Raw genomic sequence first — 24553 nt, 5'->3', positions numbered from 1 at the left:
CATTATATCAGTGAAGAAAATATTTTAACAATGAGTTTCTATTATAACTTTCCTCCTTAATCTGTGATAGGCTTCAAAGAGGACATATAGAAGACAGGAATGTATAATTTGTTTTCCCATTTAAATACAAATGTTTTCTCAAACCCAAGGAAAGAGGCAATACCACTTGACAATACACACATATGTACCCTTCACTGGAAATATTGTGACTCATCCAAAGTCACAAAGCAGCCCAGTGCCAGAGCTAGGAACAGAAACCAAATAATCTGATACTCAGTATACTTTCTTAGTACGCAGGCTAGTAGTGCATAGGGAAGTGCCTGGCACAAAAGCACTCCTCAAACTGTCCCCCACACAGCACTTACTAGTGGTTCACAGAGAGTTGGCCGATCACACAGTGTTGGCTCTTCATCATATTTCCAATTGCTAAATTCCATTATAAGACAGCTAAAAATACATTGAATGCTTTCCTAATATTACTTTTCTGTATCAGTAGTTGCTGTAGTTGCTATAGAGACATTATGGTATTGTAAATGGGAAAGGAAGTGCTTGTCTGCAGCATTGTGAATGGGAGAGGAGGCAGTCTTCCCTATGACAAGGTCTGAACTCCAAGCCAACACTATTGTGGGCATTACCCAACACAGCAAGTAAATAATAATTTCTCGAGCCCAAATAATTTACACTCACTATCTATCAATAAAAGGTTCCTCTTTACAGTTTATATTTGCCTGCCATACTGAAGCAAATGAAGACTTGGACCATTTAAATATTTGGTCACCGAATAAAAGAATTCCTATGCCTGCATATGAAAATGCATCTTCTACCAAATGTCAGAGTCCTATCACATCATTAGGGTTTTTTTTAAAAGGAAAAAGGGAAAAAAAATATTTCACCAGAACTTTTAAAATAGATTCCATAAAGCAGAAAGAAGTGTATGCAACAACTGTTCAGTAATATAGCTTGTAAGCTGATTTTTACATTTTGATGTTGATTAAAAATAGATTTAAGGATAAAGGTTTAGGAAACGATTCTAAGCTCTGCTACTTAACTAAAACTCACCACTTCTGTGAATTCATTACTTCCTAAGTCCAGTCTCTCTAGCTGAGTCAGTCTGTTCATGGTTCTGCACATGGAAGGAATTAATAAGGAATTAGATTTAAAAAAATACCAGTTACATCCAATCTTCCTGTATTCATACTAATACATCTTTTTAATCAGCATTAAATAGTGATGCAGTTTTGTAAATAGATTGATCTTAGTCAGGGTAAGATTTTCATACATAGTTCAATTGAATAACTATACATTAATGACAGGTTTCAGAGTAGCAGCCGTGTTAGTCTGTATTCGCAAAAAGAAAAGGAAGGTGCCACAAGTATTCCTTTTCTTTTTGGGTATACATTAATGATCCAGTTGACTAAATCACACAAAAGAAGTCAGAGCTTTAAGTAATTAGTATCAAATCACTTAATTTTTGTAAATTAAATTATGACCAATCATTCCAAGTCATTCAGTAAAGCTACTCTCCTCTTACACTTCCTTCCATCTCTCCCAATTCATTGGGATCACTTCTGAGTTCTCTCTTGTTGCATCATCTTTGGTTGGCCCAGGTCATCTGGACTCAGGCTCAAAACTAAAAAATTCTGTTCAGATGTTTGGGCTCGGGCTGGAGCCCAAGAGCTGAGACCCTCACCCCGAGGTGGAATGTCTACACAGCAATTTTACAACCCTGCAGCCCAAGCTCTGCAAGCTCGAGTCAGCTGACCCAAGGTCAGATGAGAGTGTTTTATTGCTGTGTAGATGTAACATCTATGGACAGAATGCTGGTTTTCTATCTGCGTTCCCTCATCAATGTAAGCGTTGCATAATGGAGCAATCATATTATACAAAACACAATCAAAATTTCAATTTAGGCAAAAATAAAGAATTTAACAGACACAGTTTTAATTAAGCCTTAGACCTGAATACTGCAAACACTTAGGCCCATAGATAACTTTACTGATGCTAGCAATATCATTTACTTCAGTGGGACTACACCCAGCTTTAGTTACGTGCTTATGTTTGCAGGAATTGGCCCTACATAGTGCAAAAGTAACCCTCCCTAAAAATCATTTTTCTCCCCCCCCCCCTTTTTTTTTTTTTAGGAAGTGGTCACTGCATTGTTTTCAATAACAGTTACACTTACAATCAGAAGTACACTTAAAAAGCCAATGAAAACATTTCCAAACTGAGAAGTTTCTTAGTTTCTGCATATATAATTTGTCTTTACTTTCAGCTATCAAATAAATTGTCTATACAACGTTCAGTACTCTTGCTTTCCTTTCAAATAGAAGACCTATTTTTAATATGCATTACAATAGTTCCAATTCTTCAATCTCTAAATATTGGATCAGCTTAAAGCTACATAATGTATTTGGCACAAATTAAGGTTAATTTAGTTCCTTGACATTACCCACCTCACTTTGATTAACAGCGTTAACAAGTGCTTTTTGCTTCAGTGTTAAATATTTTACTCAAACCTAATTCAGTAGGAGTACTAGCTGTATGTTAATATATTTGTCCAATGACATCTATGATTAAAAGTAAAAATCAACAAGCATCAATAAGTGAAGAAACTAAAGGAAAAAATACAGAAATATTAACAGGGAAAACAAGCAAGAAAATTGTTTAGGCTCTATAGCAAAATATTAATTCAGGCTAGTGTATCTCATTAGCACCAATAAAGCATTTTCCCCCTTTGCATCTACTTTCCAAATTTCTTTTTTCCTATGCTATTATTTAGTTCTATATTGATTTTTTTCATCCAAACTCATTTTTCACAGTTATAAAGCACCTTTATTTATAAACATATATCTGGACTTTTAAAAGTATTTTAATTTAGATGTTTGTTACAGTCCCTGCCTTCACTTCATAATTGAAGGTGGGCCATGCATTAATCTGCTAATTATATCACCTGCAAAGTAGACGCAGGGTGTTCAGAGTCTCAGCAGCTATGCTGGGTTTCCTCCTTAGCCATATCATATATTGAGAGTGATACTCTCTAAGGCCCCAGATCAGCACGGTACTTTGTATGATGTTATCTTTAAACACACAAATAAAACCAATAGCTTTAAGTACCTTGCTGAATTGATCCCAGAAGACGTGGAAGAGTTATGGCAGCAGCTGTGTTGCTAAGAAGATTATGGTGGCGCTAGTCAAGACTGCATAGTTAAAGCTGAATTTATTTTTGTGCATACAGAATGAAATCCTGGCCCCACTAAGGTCACTAGGAGAATGCCCATTGACAACAGTGGAGCCAGGATTTCACCCATGAAACATTACAACATTCCTGTCGACATTTTTGTCCAGAAGAGAACTACACTTAGGTTACTGATATATTCTCTTAAACTTATCTCCATCTGCATGTAGGTTTTTGTCTGGGAATTACCGATATATTTGCATTTCAACTGTAACTCTATGTCAAACATCCCTCACTTTGAGGGATGTCAGTTTGCATATACTAGAAATAAGAAATCATGAAGCTAAAGGTAAACAAAATTCTTTACGTCAAATGAATGACTATCACAGCATCTGAAGTTCCCTTTCTAAATAATGTTTTCAATACCTTTTTTGGGCCATTGTCACATGCTGACAGGTGAGCCCTTCACCATATAGGGCAGGGATGGCGAACCTGTGGCTTGTGAGCCACATGTGGCTCATTTACAGTTAAAGTGCAGCTCGCAAATGCCCCCTCCCCGCAATTTTCTGCCTACTAGACTGCGGGGGAGCGGGTGAATAGCCTCAGGCCTTCTGCCCTGCAGCCGGATGGTGGGACTAGAGGCTACTGCCAGAGACCACTGGTGCCTGCTGAGTGTGTGTGTGTGTGTGTGTGGGGGGGGGCACAATTTAAAGATTCAGTCATTCCCCTCAACAGCTTGAGTCACACATTCCCCAGGCACACCTCCCCTCTTATCCTCAGCAGCCCCTCCCTGCAGCTCCCAGGTGTTAGCTCTGTGGGGAGAGGCTGCAGCTCTCCCAGCAGCTCCCAGCTGTTTGCTGCTGCCTCTCACAGCCTCAGCTCCAGCAGCTGTCATGCAGGGAGGGGGCTGCATCATGTGACAAACTGGAGTCAGCAAATCCTGGAAAAAATCTGTGACACATGACCACACCCCCTGGAACCCTGGCAGGCACACCCTGCACAGCTGAAGCCCAGAGCCCTGGTAGGTATGCTCTGGCTCTTGAATTTCTGAAGATTACAACCCTCCCAGCCACATATGACAAAGTATGGCCACCCCGATGTAGAATATCTAGACATAATGTGCAAAATAAGTCAATCAATTCTGTCCAAGAAAGGATTTCAACTGTATGCCATTACTTGCCTATAGCTCAAATGAAAACAGTCTTAAATTAAGTAGGATCAACATATGGATTAGGTGGAAAATTAAATTACTCAGGGCAGTGCCAGACCACAGAAGTAACAACACTGTCAGATTCCTGGGTTAGTTTGTCTCACACTAGAATAAGAAGAGCAACCCACAATCACTGCCTGAAATTAAGAGGTGAAAGAAAGGACTAGAAGTGATACAAAATCTAAAAAATAAAGCATGCAATTGAATTTTACTATTAAGACAATCCCATATTAAAATTTTAACAAGCATTTTACAGCTGTGGAAGCGTGATTGGGGATACTCACACTAGCTATGTTAAACAATTTGATGAAGTGTTTTGGAACACATCTTGTATAACAGATTCCACAGAACACAGGTATGTACTGTGTTGTATTTTATCAATAATAAATGTATTCATGATCAAAGTTGTTCAAAAACAATCACATTCACCCAGTCACTCTGAACAATAAGCGTCTATTAATCCCACATACATTGATTTTAATATTAGAATTTGAATAAATATCCACTAAAGGTTTCAACAGTAAAGTTGAAAAGACTTAATGCCACTAAAATAAATTTATGCATACACACACACACACACACACACACACACACACACAGTGCAGCAATGGTACACTAAAATTTGTCAAGATTTCTGGAGAGGGAAATTGATGGGATTAGAATTTAAAATATTTTCATCTGGAATAACAACATTCACAGAGCTAGATTAAGACACAATTCTTGGGATGCAGTCCCAGTGACTGGGGGAAAGAGGGGAAAATTAAAGTACCGAATCAGTAAAAACTCAAGTATCTGAGGCAGAAGATCAAGGAATCCACTGGGTTAGAGCAGAAAGAGCAAAAGCTAATTTGGAAAGCCAGGACAAGGAAGAAACTGAACACGAGGAGGAGGAAGAGTTTCTGCAAGAGGGCTGATTCCTTTGGGTTTGATCATGAAGTTTTGGTGAATCTTGGGTCAACTAAGGCTCAATCCACTTTTTAATAGTCATTACGAGTTTACTGAAACTGAAAAGCAAGCAGGCATGTACCTTAAATATTCCATCTGTACTTACTTTGGCAACATTTTTAACTGGTTTTCTCTCAGTTCCAATATCTGGAGTTTAGTTAACCTGTAATATAAACACGATAGAATGATTGACCATTAAAAGGTAAAACATTTCTATTTTCTGACAAAACCCAAACTTTGTGATAGAAACAGAAATTGTATTGAAAGGTATTTTTAGTAGTTGTACAAAAAGTCATCTAAAGACCAGGAATATTCTTCACTTAAGACTGCAAAGACAGTCTGTACAAAAAGTCACACTGTTGTAATCTCACCTTTTCATTAGTTTTTTTTTTTTTTTTAAACTGGATCTCTCTTCTTGCACTTGCTTGAACACAATTGTTCTCCTCTACCCAGAGATTTTTTTTATACATTTCAAACAATTCTTAGTTTATATAAATTCTCCAGAGATGTGAAAACAAAAGATTGTTTGAGGGAAAGGACAGGATTAAAGAACACAAATTAAAACCATATTGTACATTCTATACCTATACATAAAGCTATGTTAAAACAATGCCTCTGGTCTCTATTCCCATAAGCATCAATCATAGAAATGTAGGGCTGGAAGGACTTCAAGAAATCATCAAGTCCAGCCCCCTGTGCTGAGGCATGATCAAGTACACCTAACCCATCCCTGACAGGTGTCTGTCCAACCTGTTCTTAAAAACCTTCAGGTGGGGATTCCACAACCTCCCTTGGAAGCCTACTGCAATGTTTTACTATCCTTACAGTTAGAAATTTTCCTAATATCTTACCGAAATCTCCCTTGCTGCAGATTACGTCCATTATGTCTTCTCCTACTTTCAGTGGACATGAACAACTGATTACAGTTCTCTTTATAACAGACCTTAGCATACTTAAAGACATGTCCCCTCTCAGTCTTCTTTTCTCAAGACTAATCATGCCCAGTTTTTTAAAAAACTTTCCTCAGAGGTCAGGTTTTCTGAAACTTATTTTTGTTGCTCTACTCTGGACTCTCTCCACCTCTTCCCTAAAGCGTGCCACTCAAAATTGGACAGAGTACTCCAGTTGAGTGCTCACCAGTGCTGAGTAGAGCATACTGCTAATATACCTGTTAATATACCAGAATATTAGTATTTTTCACAACTGCATCACAATACTGATTCATTCAATTTGTGACCCCTATGGCTCCCAGATCCTTTTCAGCAGTACTACCACCTAGTCAGCTACTCCCCATTTTGTAGTTGTGCACTTCATTTTTCCTTCCTAAGTGAAGTACTTTACATAGTCTTTATTGAATTTCATCTTGTTGAATTCAGACAAATTCTCAAATTTGGTATGGTCATTTGAATTCTAATTCTGTGTCCAAAGTGCTTTCAAAATTGCTCCCCCCTCCCCAAAGCTTGGTGTCATCCCCAGATTTTATAAGCATACTCTCCATTCCATTATCCAAATCATTAATGAAAATATTGAATCGTATTGGAACCAGGACTGACCCCTGAATTGTATCGGAACCAGGACTGACCCCTGCAGCACTCCACTAAATACGCCCTCCCAGTTTGACAGTGAACCATTACTAACTACTCCGAGTATCGTTTTTCAACCAGTTGTGTACTTTATAGTAATTTCATTTAGATCACATTTTCCAAGTTTGCTTATGAGAATGTCACATGGGATTGTCACTAAAATCAAGATTCATCAGGTCTACTGTGTCAGCCATCTGATCAACTGGCCATTGGATTCACCTTGGACTTCCCTTCCCACGTTTCCTTTCTAGTCAGCTCATTTTTAAGTTTTCTATTTGGAAACTGTCTGACCTTTCTTACAGTAAAGCCTTGATGCAAGATAAATAACCTCTCAGTCTCTGAACTCAGCTGCTTGGCCAAGATAAATTCAACAGGGTCTTGATATCCAAGCAATGTAGCATACCCTCTGGAATTCTGTGGATTAAGACAGAAGTGACACGGCTATATGAAATGTAGAAACTGCCCTATGTATAAATTCAGGCAGGGTCACGAGGACAAGAGTTCTGCATATTACCTGCTGGCAGTCCTTCTATTTTACAGAATAGGACATTAAAGTTCCCTGACTCTAGCAGAAGTAATGGCAAAAAAATTAAAGGCCATGATATGCAGCAAATAGACTTAAGGGGATCAACAGAAGGTGCTATGAGAATATGGAGAATCAATTTAAGTTTCACTGAATATTAGCAACCAAATTTAAGGGAGAACTGGAATGCCTATTAACAGTATCATTTTTTCTCCAAAGCTTTCTCACATTTTTGGTCACATCTGGGTGTTTTGCATAGAAAAGTGAACCACCACACCCTATAATACTATAATAGCTACGTTGTGTCTTTATGGAACTGGTATTCAACTCCAATACTGCCCAGCTTGCTGGAACGGGAGGATATCCAGAACTACAGATTGAGAAACAACTATTTTTGCTCTCCTGTACCAAAGAGGAAACAAGCGTTCTTTAGTCTCATATAGGACAACAAAGTACATTGTTTTCAGATGACTATTCTAGCAGACATGATCTTATCTGGCAGCATCTCCTCCCTTTTTATTAAAGGTTTGACCCCCTCATACCTATATCACTTGCGCTAGTGAATTAGGATTTCTAAGGAAAGGTTTCAGAGTAGCAGATGTGTTAGTCTGTATCCGTAAAAAGAAAAAAAAGAGTACTTGTGGCACCCTAGAGACTAACAAATTTATTTGAGCATAAGCTTTCGTAAGCTACAGCTGTAGCTCACGAAAAATTATGCTCAAATAAGTGTGTTAGTCTCTAGGGTGCCACAAGTACTCCTTTTCTTTTTAAGAAAATTGAGTTTGTCTGAGCAGATCCTTTGTGACAAGCAGAATGATGGGTCTTTCACCAGGCATATCTATTAGTACCATGGCATCTTTAGCCAATCTATGGCTACGAAGTTAAACCTCACGGAGAGCTTCTTCAAGATTCTGTCTATCAAGGCCATTAGAAATTTGTTTTGCTTGCCCAAGGCTTCTTAAACTTGCTGAATGATCTCTTTGCCTTTCTGCTAGACTTGAAGACCCTTTGGTCCACTTCACGCTCACCTCAGTATCTGCAAATCTCCTAGAATAACACCATTTTCAGAGTGGTAGCCGTGTTAGTCTGTATCAGCAAAAAAAACCGAGGAGTACTTGTGGCACCTTAGAGACTAACAAATTTAGGTTCCTGGTTTAGTGTTTTCGGTGTGTGGTTGCTGATGAGTATTGGCTTCAGGTTGGGGGGGCTTGTCTGTAAGCAAGGACTGGCCTGTCTCCCAAGATCTGAGAGAGTGAAGGATTGTCCTTCAGGATAGGTTGTAGCTCGTTGATGATGCACTGAAGAGGTTTTAGTTGGGGGCTGAAGGTGACGGCTAGTGGCATTCTGTTACTTTCTTTTTGGGCCTGTCCTGGAGTAGGTGACTTCTGGGTATTCTTCTGGCTCTGTCAATCTGTTTCTTCACTTCAGCAGGTGAGTACTGTAGTTTTAAGAAGGCTTGCTAGAGATCTTGTAGGTGTTTGTCTGAGGGATTGGAGAACACTAACTCAAGAACCTATCCTTGCAACAAAGCCCGTTGCCAACTCTGTCCACATATCTATTCGAGGGACACCATGATAGGACCTAATCACATCAGCGACACCATCAAAGACTCATTCACCTGAACATCTACCAATGTGATATATGCCATTATGTGCCAGTAATGCCCTTCTGCCATGTACATTGGCCAAACTGGACAATCTCTACGCAAAAGAATAAATGGACACCATCAGATGTGAAGAATTATAACATTCAAAAACCAGTCGGAGTACACTTCAACCTCCCTGGTCACTCAATTACAGACCTAAAAGTCACAATACTCCAACAAAAAAACTTGAAAAACAGACTCCAATGAGAAACTGCAGAATTGGAATTAATTTGCAAACTGGACACCATTAAATTAGGCTTGAATAAAGACCGGGAGGAATTGGCCATTACTCAAAGTAAAAACTATTTCCCCATGCTAATTTTTCCCCTACTGTTACTCACACCTTCTTGTTAACTGTTTGAAATGGGCCATCCTGATTATCACTCCAAAAGTTTTTTTCTCCTGCTGATAATAGCCCACCTTAATTGATTAGTCTCATTACAGTTGGTATGGCAACACCCTTTTTTTCATGTTTGTGTTTTCTCTCTCTCATATCTCTATCTATATCTATATATAAATAAAATCTTCCTACTGTATTTTCCACTGCATGCATCTGATGAAGTGAGTTTTAGCCCAGGAAGCTTATACCAAAATAAATTTGTTAGTCTCTAAGGTGCCACAAATACTCCTTTAAAAAAAAAAAAAAAAGTATCACTGGAAATGATCTCCAATTCTTCTGACCTCATCTGCATCTAAAGCTGCCAGACTACTTCTTCCCGCTGTATGAATTACTCACAGAACAGAGACATTGTTGTTTCTGTTGCCTTCCTTAGACTTATTGCATTTTCTCCTATCTTCAAGTTATCTCCTCAGCTGGTTCCACCTACCGAGACAAACATCAGAACTCTGGAAGATACGAAACCTCCTATATGTAAGGGAAGGATGAGGTGATCTAAATAAAGTTTTACTTCATCTGCTGGCCTTCAGGAACTACATCCAAATATCATGACTGGTATACGGGAATCAAACAGAGATGGTTATTTAAAATGGAAACACTTAGACAACCTTAACTATAGATGTCCTTATGTATTCCACCTATATTAAGTATGTAATGTTGTCTATGGAGATCATAGCATACAATATATATTTTACATGTTATTTTAGCACAAAAAGGCAACAGAAAAATCCTCCTTACACTGTTGGGAAATGTAATCTCTCCTTGCAGCAGAAAATATGGTATGTATTATGAGACACTAATCCAAAATGCATAAAATCAAAAAGGAAAGCAACATGACACGTGTCTCAAAAGTGAGTTGTGTAATACTCCTGCAACATCTGGGGTTCTGAACTTCAAACAAAAACACACACACTACATTCAGTCATACCAAAATTTAGTTTTTTAGTATCCATTTTAATATTTCAGATAAACTTGGGGCTTCGTTAAAAAAATGTTTATAGATCAACTAACAAAGCTAAAGTAATTTTATTTCATTTTAAACAATGGGCCAAATTCATACCTGGAGTAACTGTTTACTTCAATTGAATATTCCAGGAGTTATTTTGTCCACTGTTATCTGAGCAGCCTGTACACATTACAGCTCAACTTTTAAACACAAATTTAAATATTTAATACCTTGTATGGGCACCACAGTCAGCAGAAAATTAGTTCAATAACTCCGTTAAATCTGATTTCCTGTCTGTTTTGGTTTAAGATCCTGCATCAATACAGCTCAACATCAAATATATAGTTTCACTTTCCAAGAAGATATGCCTACAAAGTCACATTACAACCACCCCTTTTACTTCCACATAGAATTATATACATTTCAGACATTTTATTTTTTCAGCATGGTCACAAGTTCTTTAATTCAGAAAAACATTTTAAATCATAAATACTATTAAAAGCAGGAGGCTAAAAAATTCAGCATTCTGCTCTGTAGCAGCCTCTGAATCTTGCAAAATTATTTTTGTAAAATTCAAGAGATAACATTAAAAGATTAATGTCTGAAAATCTTAACACTGCATTGTTACTGTATGTAAAGTACAAAATTTATGGAAAATTAAGATTTTAAAAAGACAAGGTGGGCGAGGTCATATCTTTTACTGAACCAACTGTTTGAAATATGGACTGTAAACGCTGGAAAGGTAAGATTAAAAATGAGTTCACAGCACTGCCATATTAACTTATTTACAAAAGACATGGAAGGTTGTCTACAGCTAGCTAGTGCTGAGTTATAAAATGATTCTAAGCATCAAAGATCACATGTGCCAGAGGCTGAGGCTGAACTCCTTGGTAACAGGTCTATCAACAAGAAACTTAAACCTGAGCAGCAGCAGCGGCTATTGCTTTACCTGCTCCATTTCTATACACTTCAGAGTGCTTATCAGTGGCTAGAAGCAGCAGTAGAAAAAGTAATCGTTTTCCCAAATATCTTCTTTTCATGAAAAAAGTGAAAATGGAAGACACAATGGAGTAAAGTAGAAATGAATGTGGCTTTATTCTGCCCCTTTCATTCTTAAAATATTCCAATGTGCTCTACAAAACAATGAATCAGAAGCTTGGAATGTGATGGCTATGTAGACATATGCCATAACCATTATTTGACAAGATGTACAGTTTTGGACACTAGAACCTGTTTTTTTAAAAGTGCTGATCTCAACACCAGGATTATCATTGTACTCTTTTTGAATAGACTAACTTCCAATGGGACAAAAACAAACAGTATAATATCTCACCCAAAGGCTATCACACCTATAATGCTGCACAGCTATGTTAGCATTAGATAAGAATCCAAATGCGGATATTAGCCTTGCTTAAAGGCACAGCCTACAGATTTGTATATTTAGACATGAATGAACCGATTTTCAAAAGTGCTGAGCACCTGCCATTGAAATGGAATTTTGTATATACTGTAATGGAGGCTAACTCCAGAATCCTGGCCAATACTCATCCTTACAGTAAAACAGATTCTTATGTCTCTGACTCTCTATGTTAATGAATACTGAGTATAGAATGACAGCTACATAGTATTGGATCAGTAGGAATTGAGACTAGTTCAGTAAGGTTTCAAATCTGGATTGTAATAAATGAAGTCAGTACTAATTACTACAATGTCACATAGGGCAATTTCACTAAGGAGTAATTTAATCTAATTGTAACAGAGTTGTGGAGGAAGTGCAAGTGTTCTAATGGTTATCCAGCATCTACTATGTAGCTGAACTAGAGTCACAGGGGAGCCACATGAAGCAAACTATATATATATATATATATATATATATATATATATATATATATATATATTATATTTAAAAAAATATTGAGTGAAGACCAAAGCCAAGCACAGTAAGAGAAATACTATTTTGACATCCGATTCGTATAACTGAGGAAAACGTGGAGAGTAGTGTGCATATTAACAATTTATTCTACTACACCAACCTCTAAATTTTTAATGTGTTTACCAGATGCCAAGTATTGCTCAGCCTGAACTTTATTATTATGGACTGTATTCACAAAGGTAGGGCCACTTCTCAAAGTGAAATCTGGAAACAGAGGTAAGAAGAATTCAGAAACTTTTCTTTATTTTACAGTAATTTTTTTCCATAGGCTTTGGAGGAAGCAAAGCAGTTTCAAAACACTTCGTACACATATGTATATATTAAATACAATCCTTAGATACAAATTAGAATTAATGTATATAATTATCTAAAGTAAAAAAGTGAATTGGAGACCAGAGTTTTTTGCATCTTACCAATTTCACCATCTGCTTTTATCTAAACAAAATAGGTACTGAGAGTACCTACTTCCTATAATTTCCACTGTTCAGAGGAGAAAATTAGGACTTCATGAAAGGTTTCTTCAAGCATCCTGGATTTGCCTTAAACAATGATTTAAGTTAGAAGCACACACAAAATGTATTTAAGTGTAGGGTCCATCAAAATTAGACAATTGGGTCAAGAAATGAAAGGTCATTCCTTTGTAATCATACAAGACTTCTATTTCAATATCCAATGTTGTAGCTGTGTAAGTCCCAGGATATCAGAGACACAAGGTGGGTGAAGTAATATCCTGATCTATTTCAATAGTTGATAAAATCATTGCAAAGCAGCAGATTACCGTTTTCTTTTGGATGAAAAAAACAGGATCTATATAGAATAAAATATAGCTGAGCAGGGAATCCACTGACTGAGTGACTATAAAAGGCTACCTGTACATACCCTACATATCAGGAAAGGTAGGTCTCTGCACTGCTGCCACATGAGATGGAGTAGAAGGCCACTTTGGAGGTGGGCTAAAGGTGCAGATCTGTGTTTATGAACAGGTTGAAACAGCATCCACAGTCTAAGCATGAGGAAGATGTTTAGCAGATCAATACCTTGATTCTGGTTTTGCGGGGGTGGAGGAGGTTGGCTTTCACCTCCTCAACCATTCAGCACTCCACCTATATAGGGCTTTATGTGGTGGAGTATAGTACACCCTTAATGTCCATCTCTGCCTTTAAATAAATTTGTATTATGATTAAATGAAACATTTCCTTAGAGAAGATCTGAACTAAATTAAAGAAATACAGAATTCTTTAGGAGATTTTAATATGCAATTCAGATCTGAATAACTATCCTATTTAGCTTCACTGTCATAATGCCCTATTCCTGTGAAGTGCTGACTCCTTCAACACTCTTTAACCTCAGGGAGGTTTTTGGCAGTGAAGCTAAAAAGAACAGCCATTCAAATCAGAACTAGACAGTGAAACTTGGTGAGTTAATCTATATCAATTTAACTTAATTTATTAAGAGTTGAGTGTGGTTAGCACCTAGTACCTCACTAGATCAGACTGATACGATTTGTCCCAAGCTTCTGTTTTTTGTAGACTGCTACCAATGAAATTGTAACAGTCAAATATTAGTATCAGAATGGCTGGTCTTTTAAGGGGCGCTGAGCTCAATTGCATCCAATCAGCTGGGCCCAATCAGACTAATTAGGCTGTAAGGCTAGGGATCACATGATAGCTTGAAGATCAAATGGTTCTCATAAAGTGAGCAAGTAGCTTAGCTGAGGATGGGAGCTGCAGGGGGTAGGGAGACAAGAGGTCCTGGGGCAGAGGAAAGAACACAGTTTATATGCAATTCTCAGACAGATAGCCTGCAGAGTGTAATCCTGCAGGCAAGCAGGCTAGGAAGGAGATGCGATCAGAAAGGTTTGCCTTGACTTGACTCCCAGGCAGATAGTCTGCAGAATGTAATCCTGAGGGAACTAGATAGGCCCCTGCAGAAGACTCTAGGTCAGGGGAAAGGACAATTGATGTTTTGAACTTTTCCTTAACAAGTTTATTTTGAAAAAATTAAATCAAAGTCTTGACGAAAAGGAGAGAAATCCTGTGGCTGGAACAGTGCTCTTTGGGGCACCGGCTAGTGAGATAGCCAACTGGTTTACATCTAGGCTCTGTTTGACATTGCTTACTCCAGATAAATGAGGCAGACATCACATGACACTTATACTTTGTTTCCACATTCAAACTAATAGCTAACTAAAGCTCAGCTGTGCTTAGAAAACTTGAGGAAAAAAAAACCCAAACACTAATCTGCTACAAAAATATAATAGCTTAAATGTGTATCGAAGTGTGCCTCAACCAGATGCCAATAAATCTGCAGAATGCACAACCGAAAACAAAAATATTTTTAAAGCACATTTTGGGAGGTTTACTTTAGTTCTAATTTATTCAAATATGTAACAAGTACAGATGAAAAAATTCACGTCTTGCAATTTCTAATTTCTCTCCATAATTCTATTCATACACAAGACTAATTAGCTAAGTACCTGAACAAGCACATGACTAAACAGGAAATCTTACTGTATGGAGTGTAACTACAGCAGTCGGTCCCAGGATATTAGAGGAAGGTGGGTGAGGTAACATCTTTTATAGGATCACTTCTGTTGGTGAGAGACAAGCTTTTGAGCCACACAGAGCTCGTCTTCAGGTCAGAATAGAAGACAAAGGTAAGAATAAAAGATAAGTTCCACTAAAAGATGCTGCCTCACCTACCTTATCTCAGGAAATTTTACTGTAACCGCAGCAGTTTAAACCTGTTTTTAAAATAAAATATATAAATCAATTGATGGTATAAGGTCTATTACTAATTCCTGTTCAGCTCTATTAGCCTAGAAGTTAGGGTGTTTTAAGTTAGCACCTGTATATTTTTAAAACCAAGGCTGAGATTTTCATAGCTATTAAGGGATTTGCATCCCAATTCCCATTAATTTTAAATTTTTAAATTATAAACATGTTTATATTGCAGTACCACCTATAGGCCTCAATGACACTGGATTTCACTGTGCTGGGTGATGTACAAAGATGATAAATTGAAGTTCCTGCCCCAAAAAGCTTATAGTCTTAGGTGGATGAAAATCAAGCATACTGGGGTGTGGTGAGGGAGACAAGGTAACAAATGTCCAGGAGAGAGGACTCTGAAAGGCTACCTCTGGGTTAGCCACTAGCTAACTTCCCTGTAACTTTTTAATGGGAGAGGTGTGATGCTAAAAGCATCTCAAGACAAGAGGCTCACTGGAATCAGGTAGTGAGTTTCAGCTGGCCTGACTAGTTCAGGCTACACCAATTCACTATGGTTATAATCTGCATCTAAAAAGGTGTCATGTGATAGGTAATTGGAAAACTAAAGGTTTCAGAGTAGCAGCCGTGTTAGTCTGTATTCGCAAAAAGAAAACTAGTACTTATGGCACCTTAGAGACTAAAATTTATTTGAGCATAAGCTTTCGTGAGCTACAGCTCACCTCATTGGATGCATTCAGTGGAAAATACAGTGGGGAGATTTATATACATAGAAAACATGAAACAATGAGTGTTACCATACACACTGTAATGAGAGTGATCACTTAAGGTGAGCTATTACCAGCATTGGGGGGGGGGGGGGCGCGCGGATGGGACCTCTTGTAGTGATAATCAAGGTGGGCCATTTCCAGCAGTTGACAAGAACGTCTGAGGAACAGTGGGGGGGGGGGGAATAATCATGGGAAAATAGTTTCTTTGTGTAATGACATCCACTCCCAGTCTTTATTCAAGCCTATGTTAATTGCATCCAGTTTGAAAATTAATTGCAATTCAGCAGTCTCTCGGAGTTTGTTTTTGAAGTTTTTTTTTGTTGAAGAATTGCCACTTTTAGGTCTACTTGTGGCACCTTAGAGACTAACAAATTTATTTGAGCATAAGATTTCATGAGCTACAGCTCACTTCATCGGATGCATTTGGTGGAAAATACAGTGGGGAGATTTATATACACACACAGAGAACATGAAACAATGGGTTTTATCATACACACTGTAAGGAGAGTGATCACTTAAGATGAGCCATCACCAGCGGTGGGGGGGAGGGGAGGAGGAAAACCTTTCATGGTGACAAGCAAGGTGGGCCATTTCCAGCAGTTAACAAGAACGTCTGAGGAACAGTGGGGGGTTAACGAAACCTTATGCTCAAATAAATTTCTGTGGAAGATCCCAACTGAGGGGAAGTCAGCCAGGGCTGGGAAGAAGGAAGATTGGTGAGAGAAACCATCTTGAACAAAGCCTGTACATTGCAAGATTAAGTTTTAGACTTAGATATGTATTTTCACTTTTAATTGCTTGTAACCATCTCCACCTTTTTTTTTTTTTTTTTTTTTAACTTGGCATCACTTAATCCTATGTATATTTTGTTAATAAATTTGTTTTATTTTTTACTATAAACCAACTCAGTGCTGTGTTTGAAGGGAAGGGTGTAATAACCCCCATTATTTTAATAAGATGTAATGGGCTTCTGTCTCTTTGAAGGAGCAGCAAACCTTAATATTTGTCTGAGTGGCCCAGGTGAGGGCTGGACACTTCAGGGAACATGGTTTTGGGGATGTGGTGTGTTGGGGTCACTTGCTGGTTGTAACCAAGTCTGGTGGAAATGGGGTTATGAGGGTTCTGGGGTCAGAGCTGCTGAACCAGGGCTGTCTGGCACACAGACTTACCTGCTAGCTAGGAGTATCCCAGGCTCGGAGCTATAGCAGAAAAGCATTGTAAATCACCCAGGGTTGCAAGATAAGCAGTGACACAATCCTTTACTGCTCTGATTTATACCCAGAACACTATGAGAGTATGTCTACACTTTAAGCCAGAGGTGTAAATTCCAGTTTGAGGAGACACCTGCACTAGCATACAGAAAATAAAGTGTAACCATGATAGCGTGAGTGACTAGCCACCTCGAGGACCTACCTAGAGTCTCAGATGGGATCATACTTAGGGTAGCTTGGCTACCTCCTGCTGGTGTGGCTACACTCTGCTTTTAGCATGCTAGCTCAATCAGAACTAGCAGAGGTATGTCCTCAAGTTGGAATTTACACATCCAGTTCAAAGTGTAGACATACCTCATGGCTCAGTTCCAAGAGTGAAGTGAAGAAAACAATCCCCTCTCAACCTATTTGTAATCAAAATGTTTAATGTACAGTGTATCTGATTTTTTAAAATACTGAATTCAGGAAATGAATACATACATAAGAGAGATCTAGGCCAACAACCCTAAAAGTGGCAAAGAGTCCTGTGGCAAAGAGTCCTTATAGACTAATAGACGTATTGGAGCATAAGCTTTGGTGGATGCATATCCACTTCTTCAGATGCATGTAGTGGAAATTTTCTAAAAGTGTGTGTCTTAGATGATTAGTAAATGCATTGCTAACAGACTACTTTTGTTCTTGCTTTTCCCTGAGTGCCTACTGGTCTGCCAAACTACTTCAGCAACTGTAGAAGAGTAGTGCTATGCTTCTGCTCTCAGCACTTTTCTGAGCACTTGTTTACTGAATTGTATTGACTAGGATTATAGGATCCTAGTCACTTGCACTCCAAGGATCAGATCCTCAACTGGTGTAAACTGATGTAGCTCTGAAAGAAAAGTTTGGGTGAGACATGGGAGGGGAAAAGGTATGAAAGAAAGAGCCAGACAGGACAGGGAAGGAGAGCACAACAGAACAGAAGTGGACAAACCAAAAGAAGGAGGAGGAAAGGACACACAGTACTGGCCTAAAAATAATGTTCTTCTTAACTATATCATCTTATTTTTGCACTGAAAAATTAAACCGGAGTTTAAAGAGTAGGGTATAAGTATTAGCCTCATGTTAAACTCTGATTTAGAGCAAATTTGCTTCTATGAGGTATGACACTGCACCTCATATTCTTCAGTGATATGATTATGACATAATTATAATGCATTTTGTACAAGATGAGTCATGTGAGCTGTCATTGGAAAAGTTATGATTCGCTGAATAGGATTATCCTATTTGTATTCATGTATTATTTCTGTATCTAAAGTTAAGAATATTGACTATGTATCTGTATTTCAATTGTGCTTATTCTGGATGACACCCACAACTAGCCTTTCTGATACAACAATGAAGAAGCCAGACAGTGCTGATGGTCCATCAGCAAAAACAATGGACCCTTGAAGAATTTAACCTTCCTGTGAATGTTTTCGCCAGCCTGTAAACAATCAGCAAGGTATGCAAGGGCATGTGACCAGGCCAATGACTCTGGACTCCATCTTGGATACCAGTGATTTTTCCACAAACTGAGGTTGGGACAAAGGATTCCCACCACATGCTAAAGCTATACAAGGCAGGGAGTGACATCCTCTCTTGTTCTTCAATCACCACACCAAAAAACTCCTGGAAACATCTCCGGAACAAAAGACTGAACTGGGGGAAGTGCTAGACCCAGGCTAAGAGGATTTCTAGCCTGTGTAGGAAAAACCTGGGGATTCAAAATTGCAAAGCAAGTGTAGCTTGTGCCTTAAGAATCTGCAGCCCACTTGTATCATCAGTCAGGGTGTGTTAAGCTTAGTTTGTGATTTTGTTTATTTACTAGGTAATTTGCTTTCATCTGTTTGCTATCACTTATAATCATTAAAATTTATCTTTTGTAATTAATAAATTTATTTAATGTTTTAATCTAAACCAGTAAGTTTAGAGTGAAGCGCTTGAAAATCTTAGCTCAGGAGACTGCTGCATTTCCTCTTCAGATTGGCATTTCCTCTTCAGATTGAGGGAGGTGAACTCTGAGTTTACACTGTACAGTTCCCTGTGCAGTGCAAGACAGTATAATTTTGGGTTTATACTCCAGCGGGGTGAGAGTCTGGGAATCTGGTAGCTATTTTGACTGTAGCCTCTCTATTGTTGATTCATGCAGTGGCTGGTCAGAGAGTCTGCATGTAACTGTAGCTGGGTGTATCCCTGCGTGTGAATGCTGATGAAAGTGAAAGCCTGGAGGGCTTGACAGCTTGTCACAGCAGCACAGTGTGAGAGGGAGCCCAGGCTGGTGGCTCAAAAGGGTTTAGTGGTACCCCAGTTCCAGGTGACACCCCAGGGGGGAAACCCATCACACAGGGTTCTGCGAATAACTGATGGCAAATATGTTGTGTGTTCCTAAGCACTAATAGTGCAGGAATCACTGGTTTACAGAAGTTTACTAATGTATAAAAACATCTGTGTGTCTACCAGAAACGGATGGGAAGTTCATAAATAGATTCCTGAAGACAGTCATTGTTTTGCTGCATTCCAACAACTAAATGGTGACCACGCTGTATTTCAGCAAGATTAGTTTCTCATACTTAAAACCAGACAGACTTACCTCTTGAAGTGAGGCAAGCATCTAATTGTTATTTTCCAGTAAGTGATGTCTGGTAAGGTTTCTCAAGAGTACGAATAGAACACTCAGGAAGATCTACCAAAGAGTATGTTGGTGTTTTTTGTTTTATTTTAAGATATGTAATACATGAAAAACTTGTTGGAGATTTATATTCCACCCTTTGCTTAAGAGGCAGCAAAACCTTTTCTGAATAGTGAAGAAGAATTAATATGGTAGGTTTTCAGACTCAAATTTAAACTTACCTGCCAAAATTGGCTGGCAAAAACTCAAGGAAAGCATCATTCAGGTACAGCTGTGTTAGGTTTAACAGTTGGGAAAATCCATCTGGAAGCCTAGATAAACAAAAAAAAATTTTAGGTAGTGTTTTTGTTTCAATGAAGCATAGGTAATTATATTGTAGTCTCTTAAAACACAGTACAATTTGTTTAGTATAGCCTAATGAACGTATATACTAAATTAAGGTTTATCAGCATTTCTACAAGGCTGTCTCAGCCTGCACTGGGCTAACTGTTCATATGAGAATCAGTTTCAAGGCCCTTGTTTTTCAATGCTATGAACAGGTTATGGTCTAGTTATCTGAAAGGCTGGTTTTCGCACTGCAACCCACTGTGGAAGATGCACTCAGTGGAGATACCAAGGCTAACGAAAAACTAGTAAAACTTTTTGAGTTAGTTTGTTTTTTAAGGGTGGAAGTGGGGTGATGGTCTTTTCAGCAGAAATCCCACCTGTGCTAGCACTACTTCTAGAAACTGGGCCAAGCCTAAATCTTGTCACCAGGGAGACAAGAGCCATTGCTTCTGCCAAGTCTTATCCAAGGAGACGAGTTTGAAAATGGTCCATGGTTTGTGCTCCATGAAATAAACTAGACAGACTGGATTCTTTTTAATTAAGCAACTTATATTTGAGGAAGAGGAATGTACAATTTGTCCACCTTCTTCAGAGAACTGGCAACTTCTAAAAATGTTGGTAATGGCATTCAAATGTTATGGCTGTAAGTGCCTAAGAAATAGCAGTAGAAGCAACAGAAATCTCAGTAATTTCCTATTTTATAAGATTTGACTTTGACATTAAAATAAAAACACAAACAAAAACAATAATGTTCCCATCTTAATCTTTAAAAAAAAGGGGGGGTTCTAACCCTTACAGTCTTAAAAAGATAACAAAATCTGACCCTCATGTAAAGCAGTGTGCTATATCAATAAATATTTACTTATTTATTTATCCTTATCCAACATACCTACTCAGCCCTTATGCCTACAAAGTTCCATAGTTTTAAATTGAATAGAGTGTAGTGGATCATCTGATCAGTTAATTAATACAAATTTAGTACAGTTCACTTCCACTTAATTAGCAATAATTATGTAATTATACAGTTACACATTAAAATATAAATCATTATATAATTACATATGTGCATGCACATATGTTGAATTTTTTTTCAAATGGTATTTTATTAAGGTTATAAAAATTTTAAAAAATGTTAATCCTTTTTTTATTTTTGTATACATCTATTGAGAAAGATGATGTATATATAACTACACACAAAAACTATGTTAAAAGAATATCAAGGTTGCAAAATCAAGCACTCAAAAGTAAGGAAATGCCAGAATTAAGGTTGTCTGTTCAACCCTAAGTCACCTCCCATATGTGTATCCATTATGATACTGTATTTAATAAGATCACTTCCTCCCTCTGCTTCCCCCAGAACTCCTGCCTCATTCAGTGCACAGGACAAATGGTATTCACAGAACCAATAGCTATTCTTGTTTTATCCTTATTTTTCAACATGTGACTCTATGTCTTACATACTACACATATTCAAACCTTGGTCTGAATACTGAGCTCACCATAGGCTTTTTCCATGGAACTCTTCACTGAAGTATCTGAGTGCTTCCCAAACATTAATGAACTGATTTGCACAACAACCCTGTGTGTGGTGAGGTGGTATGATCCCAAATGTTAATGATAAGGAAGTGAGGATCAAAGAGATTAAGGTCAGAACTGTTCACTAATTTTGGTTGCCCAGTTCGAGATATCTAGGACTTGATTTTTCACAGTATTTAGCATTATATAACACACTGTGTTCTTGCCCAGTGATTTCAGTTGCACCTATTAGTACTCATCGAAGGATTTCAAGTCTGCCACCCAGAAAATGAACACACAATTAGTGAGCATCTATGAAAAGTTTGGTTTAAGTAACTTGTTTAGCATCACACAAGAACTCTGTGGCAAAGGCAGGGAAAAAAATCCAGTTTTTAGAGCAGAATTCAACTGATTTAACCTAAGTCCATGCTTTTTCTTCCCCATTCACTACATACCTACACAACTGCCTCATTCACTAAACTCCTTCCAAATTCTGTTCAAATGAAGCAGGGTTCCCACTAGGGTGACCAGATGTCCCAATTTTATAGGGACAGTCCCGATATTTGGGCCTTTTTCTTATATAGACTCCTATTACCCCCCACCCCCGTCCCGATTTTTCACACTTGCTGTCTGATTACCACAGACAACAGTCACATTCATTACACAACCCTGATAAGTGTCCAGAACACTATCCATCCTGTGCACTCAAAGAGGCAGAGGTCCTGTGGAAAAAACAGTACGTAATCATGTGAAGACTGCATCATAATGTATATGCACAAGGGGGCTGAATTAAGGTTGCACAGGTTACCTTACTTTTGAGTGTTTGACTTTGCAACCTTAACATGCTTTTAGATAAAAAGAAAAGGAGTACTTGTGGCACCTTAGAGACTAACAAATTTATTAGAGCATAAGCTTTCGTGAGCTACAGCTCACTTCATCGAATGCATTTGGTGGAAAAAACAGAGGAGAGATTTATATACACACACACAGAACATGAAACAATGGGTTTATCATACACACTGTAAGGAGAGTGATCACTTAAGATAAGCCATCACCAACAGCAGGGGGGGGAAAGGAGGAGAACCTTTCATGGTGACAAGCAGGTAGGCTAATTCCAGCTAATTCCAGCAGTTAACAAGAATATCAGAGGAACAGTGGGGGGTGGGGTGGGAGGGAGAAATACCATGGGGAAATAGTAACTATTTCTCCCTCCCCCCCCACCCCCCCACTGTTCCTCTGATATTCTTGTTAACTGCTGGAATTAGCCTACCTGCTTGTCACCATGAAAGGTTTTCCTCCTTTCCCCCCCCTGCTGTTGGTGATGGCTTGTCTTAAGTGATCACTCTCCTTACAGTGTGTATGATAAACCCATTGTTTCATGTTCTCTCTCTCTCTGTGTGTGTGTGTGTGTGTGTGTGTGTGTGTGTGTGTGTGTGTGTGTGTGTGTGTGTGTGTGTGTGTGTAAATCTCTCCTCTGTTTTTTCCACCAAATGCATCCGATGAAGTGAGCTGTAGCTCACGAAAGCTTATGCTCTAATAAATTTGTTAGTCTCTAAAGGTGCCACAAGTACTCCTTTTCTTTTTGCGAATACAGACTAACACGGCTGCTACTCTGAAACATGCTTTTAGATGTAGTTGTGTGCGTAAGGATTTTTTTTTTTTTTATTAAAAAAAATTCCATCCTGTGGAACCATACTGATTGATACCCACATTGTTCATCAACAGATTGGAACTCTTAGATCCATAGCACAGGCCTCTCCCACATGAGCTAAAGGAGGAACTCCTAACAGTTGTAGGTTGTGTCATCCTCTGTGTGGATCAGCCTCTAGACCAGTGGTTTTCAACGTGTGGTCCATGGACCCATGGGAGTCTGCAGACTATGTCTAAGATTTCCAGAGGAAATCCAAAGCACCTCCATTTGAAATTTTGTAGGCGTTCTCAAAATGAAAAAATGTTGAAAACCACTGCTCTAGATCCATAGCTATTTGCTGACAGGGGAGACCCAAGAACCTTGTGTTCAATTCCAGATTCTGGAGGGGAGTATGTTCTTGTGGGCACACTCTTCTGCCCCATTCCCCTCCAAGTCTGACCATTTCTGCCATTGCCTGCTCCAGCCTGTCCCAGTGCCAGTCTTGTCTCTCCCTCAACAACCCCCTTATGCTCCCAGTCTCATTTCCCTGCCTCAACTCCTTGTCCTAATCCATCTCCCCATTCTGGCTCAGTTCTTGTCCCATCTGAATTTCAGTCAGGCTGCTTCTGCCTCCATGCTGACTGGACACCAGAAAGTCTCACTGTTCTTAGTTCCAGTGCCCAGTGCCACAGACGCCTCTAGCAGCCAAGAGCAGCAATTGCAGGGAAAGTCTTGCTCAAAGCCTGCAGTCCTGGGTTTGGGCCTGATCAGTGCAGATGGACTCTGGAGAATTTACCTGCCAAACTCTAACAAGTTGCTACTATACAGTAATTATTATTATATTATTTATTTGTTGTGGCACATGCAAATTTTCAAAGGTTTATAACTTGGCCAAATTTGGGCAAACAGTCATACAAACACTAGATGGCATCTCCCTGCTAAATTTCAAGTCTGTGCTTCAGAGAATGGGGGCACTCGCGCATCTCAATGAAAGAGTCATAAGAATTCAGTTTGTTTGTTTTTCTTTTAACCATGGGCCAATACATATATTCTTCCTCTAACCCTATTCGCAGAAATGGTTGAATTGTTTTTGCTGAACCTTTAATCAAACTAGGGTTACCAACTTTGGTTGGACGAATTCCTGGAGAGTTCATCACATGACATTACCTTTAATTAAAGATTAATCTTTAATTCCTCGAGTCTCCAGGACAATCCTGGAGGGTTGCATCCCTAAATCAAACTCAACCTGAGTCAAACACCCAGCATAGAAAATTTCAGCCTGGACAGTTAAAGTCTGGCAAAGTTATAAGCTTTGAAAAAGAGCATCTTATAATGGGACCTGTTGGGCAACTTTAATTATGGGACACACTACT

The 24553-nt window shown here is 38.6% G+C and overlaps 1 protein-coding gene across 22 annotated transcripts in view; it reads right to left on the bottom strand.

Annotated features, from left to right (window-relative positions):
- Positions 1 to 24553, bottom strand: part of ERBIN (erbb2 interacting protein) — a 214643-nt gene that overhangs the window by 64583 nt on the left and 125507 nt on the right. For 20 of the 22 annotated variants that reach the window (XM_038402361.2, XM_038402369.2, XM_043514174.1 and 17 more), the window contains 3 exons: positions 19930 to 20019; positions 5437 to 5493; positions 1060 to 1123 (listed from right to left, as the gene is read on the bottom strand). In XM_038402361.2, the coding sequence (XP_038258289.1) occupies positions 1060 to 1123; positions 5437 to 5493; positions 19930 to 20019 (211 nt within the window). The remainder of the gene's footprint in view (positions 1 to 1059; positions 1124 to 5436; positions 5494 to 19929; positions 20020 to 24553) is intronic. The other 2 variants (XM_043514183.1, XM_043514184.1) reach the window with 1 other exon arrangement.

The sequence above is a fragment of the Dermochelys coriacea genome, chromosome 5, assembly GCF_009764565.3.
Source record: "Dermochelys coriacea isolate rDerCor1 chromosome 5, rDerCor1.pri.v4, whole genome shotgun sequence".
In the NCBI taxonomy this organism is placed as follows: Eukaryota; Metazoa; Chordata; order Testudines; family Dermochelyidae; genus Dermochelys; species Dermochelys coriacea.
This window is presented reverse-complemented; position numbering and strand designations above follow the sequence as displayed.